This window comes from Lycium barbarum, chromosome 8, assembly GCF_019175385.1.
Source record: "Lycium barbarum isolate Lr01 chromosome 8, ASM1917538v2, whole genome shotgun sequence".
Lineage (NCBI taxonomy): Eukaryota > Viridiplantae > Streptophyta > Magnoliopsida > Solanales > Solanaceae > Lycium > Lycium barbarum.
The window spans coordinates 129,392,130-129,398,394 of NC_083344.1; the positions used below are offsets into that span (position 1 = coordinate 129,392,130).

The following is a 6,265-nucleotide window of genomic DNA, read 5'->3' on the forward strand; positions in this document are numbered from 1 at the left end:
AGTAGTTTTAACTTGTGTAACATTATTTTTACCCAGATGAAGGTGTTCCAGTTTCTTGAATACTTACATCAATCATAGGACACTGGTTCTATGCATGTAACACCATACCGTCTGCTTATGGGATCTTGGCTTCCAGTCTAGGTAAAAATGTATGCATAGATAGGGACAGTTGAAGGGGAATTTAATTTGGCAGAAACAGTAAGAGCTGCCAGTCTACGATCAAGTTATATGAGTTCAGGACGTGTGAAAACAATATCTCATAACAAAGCAAGATGAGGCTCCTACAATGAACTTCAATATATTTGGTTCTTTTCTTCTCCGAATCCAGCGCATAGCTGGAGAATAGTACACCAGGTTCCCTCTAAATAGGGTATAGTTCCAAAATAACAAACAACCATAGAACTGCATCTCCTTTTATCAAACACTAAACAAAACTCAAGTATGAAACCAAAATCAGACACTATTTACATATTCAAATGCATATCTCCAGCATATGATCAATAGAACCAGGAAGACAGCAAAAGAAAACTTCAGCAGGATGTAAAAGTCAACTCTATAAGGTACATTCTAATTCCAATTACTGCCAAGGAACAGAAAGATATCGAAAGATATCCTAATTTCAACTAAGTGTCTGATCATCAGAAGATGACCCACATATTATCTCTCCCCTGTCAGCCGTACTATCTCCTTTCTCCAAATTTCCTGAGCCTGTGTGCCTCAACCTTGATTGAGTTGGACATCAAATGGAAAATCATCGCATGGACATTAAAGTTTTAACTCTTTTCTCCCTCTCTTGTTTCCTAGCACTTGGGGTCCTCTTCAATTTATGCAGTTCTTCCTTCACATCTTTCTCAACAGTTTCGATTGAGTCCAGCAGCTTTCTTCCTGGTGTGAGGCAATCAGAGGCTCCAGAACTACCTGCTTCTGGTTTTTGATTGGTGATATCAAGCAATATCTTTGGCACTTTACCAACAGATTTGGGATAATACCTGCTTCTGGTTTGTAGACCTGGAGTAAGCATAGGATCATTGGGATCAAGTTGAGCACCTGATGTAGATTTGGGATAATACCTGCTTCTGGTTTTTAGACCTGGAGTAAGCATAGGATCATTGGGATCAAGTTGAGCACCTGATGTAGATTCAGAAGGATCAGGAACAGTGTGGTCCTGAGGTACAACACTCTCAAGTTGTTCCCCGCCTTCACTTTCTCTCAAGCGAGCTCTTGTTCTTTCAATGGCCTATGGAGGGAATCCAATTACAATCAGATTCATCCAGTTTACATGATACCAAATATGTCTTCTCTTAGAACTATATAAATTAAAACTTAACTTGAGAGCATGTAGCTATGTTAAGATGTAATAAAATATCAAATCCTACCATGTAACTAGATAAGCAAACAAGTAGGTGAGCTCGAGTGAGCTCATACATCGCCACAAGCATGTCAGAGCTTTCTTAAGAAAGCAAAGAATTTCTCCTGTCTCGTTCTATTTTCTAATAGTAAAGGTTATTGTCAGAAACTTGAATTGAGAGCATTATTCAGCTACTAATACTGATTGATCTTAATTTGTCTATTTAAGTTTGGTGGCTGAACAGTTGAGGTAATGAGAGACATGTTGGGCCAGTTTAATGCATAGATAAAACTGCAAAAGGAAAAAATAAAAAGAAACAAAATATATTAGAAGGTAATTGATAAGTATTGCATTACTTCTTATATGTGAATTGTGAGCATAGATTAATCTTTATACAGAAATGCAAACTTTATATGTATTTCATGGTATCAACCTATCAGGTTAGCTTCCAGTCTCTTTTTCTTCTTCCTCTATCCTATTCTTTTTCAGCTTTATGCCATTATCTTCTTCCAGACTGATATAGCTTCAATATTTGCTTCTCTCTCTCTAGCTACCTCTCATTCTGTCACTTCTCAATACATCAAAGATCCTGTTATTGATGTTATTTGATTAAGCACACTATATGTTATGGACGAAACTTCTTTTGCCTCTTTTCAAAGGCCAACTTAAACTCTATGTTATGGAGGAAATTTCTTTTGCCTCTGTTCAAACATCATAGGGATATAGTTTTATTGGTAGAAGCTACTTTTGCTAATAGAATTCCACTTTATATTGTTCAAAGTCATTTATCAAAGCATCTCTGGACTATTATCAACCCAATCAAACTCTTAACTCTCTCATAAATGTTACAGTACTATATAGATAGTTGGGGGAGGGGGAAGTGGGGGGAGGATAACTAAATCTTTGCACATAATACTTTTTGTATGTACTACCTTGCTTTAAGATAAGGCAAGATAACTCACTAATTCAAATTGGGTACAGAACACTGTTCATGATGATTACTTATATATAAAGATTGTCTAGACATTCCTAAAAGGCTATTGCAAGTAATGGAACTTCCTATATTGAGCAATAGACATCTTAATGCACATAGGCTATTGCAATGCAAACAAGTAGAGAAATCTTAAACTGTAAACAGCCAGATGAATCCAAACAAACAAACAGTGAGATAGAAGACAACAATTGAACTCCTCTTTTATCTCAAAATGACCAAAACATACTCTTGCTAGAACTACTTAATGCTAATTGCTACCTGAATCCAAACTTTATCAGGCAGTCAAATGTCTACTTAGAAACACAAATGTAAGATAAGCAACCTAAAAACAAGCAATGCAGTTACTCCTATAGTTCCTTGGACCAAATTTATGATAAATTATGAATAGCAAATCAAGATTATGCCCAATAAGGTTTAATCTCTAAAAAAAGGCTTAGGAGCCGTTTGGACATGGTTTGAAACCATGAGATAAAACCATGGTTTGAACCATGTTTGGACATGCAATTTGGATTTCTTAAGCTGTATTTTTTCTTATAGATATAAAAACCCCACAAGTTGTGAAAACTATCAAAATATTCTTACTTCTTATACAATCTTACCAAATGAGCAAGTCATAGTTCATAACAAAATTGATACGCTACTAGAAGGCCTTTCTAAAAAATACAACACCAATTGATCAAACTTTAGTTCAATAAAAAAAATATCTAATATAATTAGTAATGTAACTATTAACATAACTTGTAATGTAACTACTCTTTAATATAATCCTCCGACATGGTAGACATAAATAAAGGTTGGTAAATGGTTGGTGAGAGTAATTGTTAAAAATATCGACCAACTTATGGGTCTTTTTTTTTACAAAATATAAACTTATGAGTCAAGTTTTATATTTAAAAAATTTGAAACCATGGTTTGAAATCATGAGATGAAATGCATGTCCAAACGTTGATTTCATCTCATGGTTTCAAACCATGGTTTCAAATCGCATGTCCAAACGCCTACTTAAATAGGCAAAAAGTGGTTACCCTGACAATGGAAGTAATTACATTCAGACTCCTGAAGTGTGCATTTTGCGCCAATTTTTATTGCACTAGTTTCTTTTAGACCCATTAGCTAGTAGTATATATTTAGTTGGTGTAACCATCGTAAAGTTTATCAATGAAATTATCTCTTAGCTTCTTTAGTGTAGTTTTAGCTTAGCTAAATTTCTTTCCAAATTCATTCTTGCAACAATCTCTTACTATAAACCAGCTCCGATGAGAAATTAAGTATGAATAACAAAAAAAAAAAAAAGATTATGCATAAGTAGCTCAATAACTTTTAAAAAAAAAAAAGGCTTAAATAGGGAAGAGAGTAGCGTGTTTAGTAGTGTTTTCAACCTATGTATTATGAATACATGTAGTAGTTATACACCATATTCAATATTATTATATATAGAAAATCATGACTTTAACAATAAAGGTACTATTCATATTCTAATACACTCTATTCATTTAATACAACAAACCGGACAGTTGATAAAAAAAATGTTAGCATAACTAATCTTAGCATTACTAATACTCCATATTCAGTACTATTCTTATACACGCTACCAAATGACCCTTTACTCCTATAGTTCCTTGGACCAAATATATGAGAAATTAACAATGAATAGCAAGTCAAGATTATGCCCAAGAAGCTCAATCACAAAAAAAAGGCTTAAATAGTTAAGTAAGTAGTTACCCTTGCAGTGGAAGTGACCATTTTTATTTTTATTTCATTTTCTCAGATAGAAGACAACATTTGAACTTCTCTTTTATCCCAAAATGACCAAAACATGCTCTTGCTAGAAAAACTATTGGTAGATGAATTCAAACTCTATCAGGCAATCAAAGGTTGACTTACAACACAAATGATAAATCAACCTCTCATTATCAACTAGTTACTCACTATATATGACAAATCAACTATGAATTACACAAAAAAAGCATGAAGATAGTCAAGAAAATAGTTACCCTGACAATGGAAGTGATGTCACGAAGAGGAGTTCTTGGATACCAAGAAGGAAGGACACTATGACGCCCTCGATTTCTGCCCTGATGACCTGTTGGCGAAATGTTCTGACGACCAATCACCCTAGCTGGAGTTCGTCCACGCCTATTTCTTGGCGACCCAATTCTTCCAGTACCACCACGAGTTGCTGCCGCAGGAGTCCCTGTGGAAGGTGATTCATCCTCTAATATCTCAATGCTACCTCTGCCAATTGATGACCTTGTTCGTCTACGAGTGTAAACTTCTATTGGATCTTCTTGCCTGGTTAATCTGTCCCTTCCTTCAGCCATTTCTTTTCCACAATATATTCAACTGAAAACAAATGGTAAACAAATATTATATAATCATTCAATCAACTACATCTACCTCTGAGAGATGATTTTACCAGATAGCAAATGGGTCAATTTCATATACCAGATTGAATCTTTTACCAAAAAGCAAACAAAGAAATATCATTTAATCAACTAGTACATCTTAATCCTTTACTAGTTTTCAAATGTGATCTGAATCATCTAACTATTCCGCTCTAATTGAATTCATTTCATTCCCAAACAAGTAAATGTTAGTTTTCAGACCCAAAAAAAAAAAAAAAATTATAATTAGAACCCATTTGATAGCAAAGCAAATACATCAATTTCAATTACCAGATTGAATCTTTTATGCAAAAGAAAGAAAAATTTGAGTGACCCAGAACACCATTTTAGCAAATGCATCAAGATAACATTTCAATTCCAAACAAGTACATGTTAGTTTTCAGAAAGTAAAAGAAAAAAGAAAACAATATTATATTCAGAACCCATTTGATAGCAAAGCAAATACATCAATAACAAAATCATTTATCGAGAGAAAAAAAAAAAAAAAAAAAGGTGACCCAGAAGACCATTTTAGCAGGAAAATGTATACAAGTAACAAAAAATGCATCAATTTTCATATGTAAAAGAAAGTTAATTTACCTTGAAAATGTTGTGGGTTTGTATTTAGGGTTGTTGTTGAGGCTTTACTTTTGTTGGTGTATAGTGGAAAAATGAAAAGATAGAGAAGCTTAGAAAGAGAGAGATAGGCACATTGGCAATTTTTCAAAAATTCATTTGGGCGGTTCTTTATAACAAAATGAAAATTTTCACAACTGAAACATTCAAAAATTTTGAAATTTTTTTTTAAAAAAAAATGAAAAGTTTAAATGGGGAGCACGTGAGGTGGGTTTAATCATTTGAATTGGAAATTAAAAAGGTGTGGGAGTTTTAATGGTGAGCACGTGATGTGTGTTATATCAGATTCAAATTTTGGTTCAGAAAAAGCCGTTTTAAATCCTCAAATGGGCTTTCGCTTCTGTTTCTCAGCGGGTCATTTGCATTTTTTACCCTATTTTGTGATGATTGTTTTTTTTTTGAACAGGTGATGATCGTTAATTGTTGCTCATTAATACAAATAACTTTTTGGGAAACTTACATAAATGATTACATTTTGAGGATTAAAAATTCGGCATAGCTACATTTTAGCTAATTACATTTCGTAGCTACAGTAGATTGTATTCACGCGCTACAGTAGATTGTATTCAAAATTCGAATACAAATGGTTTAATGATTTTTATACTTCATGTTATCATATTGAAGTGGTTTTTTTCCTAAAATATATAAATAAATAAATAAAGCAACTTTATTAAAAAAAAATAACATTGTCATAAATAATTTTTTAGATAATTATGTCTGAAATTGATAGGATAGAGATTTCATAACACTATGTTCTTGAAGCAATTTTATTCATTTGTTATCACTCTTACATTTTTACCCTTCTCCTTCTTTGAAATATATAAATAAAAATCAGTTTAAGGCGAGAAGGACTAATAGATATGGAGATTGATGATTAGGATTTCATTTAAAGATTATCTAAAC

General features: G+C 33.1%; 1 protein-coding gene across 3 annotated transcripts; it reads right to left on the minus strand.

Annotated features, from left to right (window-relative positions):
- Window positions 1-282: 282 nt before the first annotated feature.
- Window positions 283-5,473, minus strand: LOC132607391 (protein POLYCHOME-like). 3 transcript variants are annotated; one of them, XM_060321337.1, is made up of 4 exons: window positions 5,327-5,473; window positions 4,337-4,685; window positions 1,129-1,237; window positions 283-1,008 (listed from the first exon to the last, which is right to left on the minus strand). In XM_060321337.1, exons 2-4 carry the CDS (start codon window positions 4,661-4,663, stop codon window positions 752-754), a joined length of 693 nt encoding a protein of 230 aa, XP_060177320.1. In that variant the 5' UTR covers window positions 4,664-4,685; window positions 5,327-5,473; the 3' UTR covers window positions 283-751. The 3 variants fall into 3 exon arrangements, with proteins under 3 accessions (XP_060177320.1, XP_060177319.1, XP_060177317.1); XM_060321336.1 differs by having other exon boundaries at window positions 283-995; window positions 1,071-1,237; XM_060321334.1 differs by having other exon boundaries at window positions 283-1,237.
- Between the last annotated feature and the right edge of the window lie 792 nt (window positions 5,474-6,265).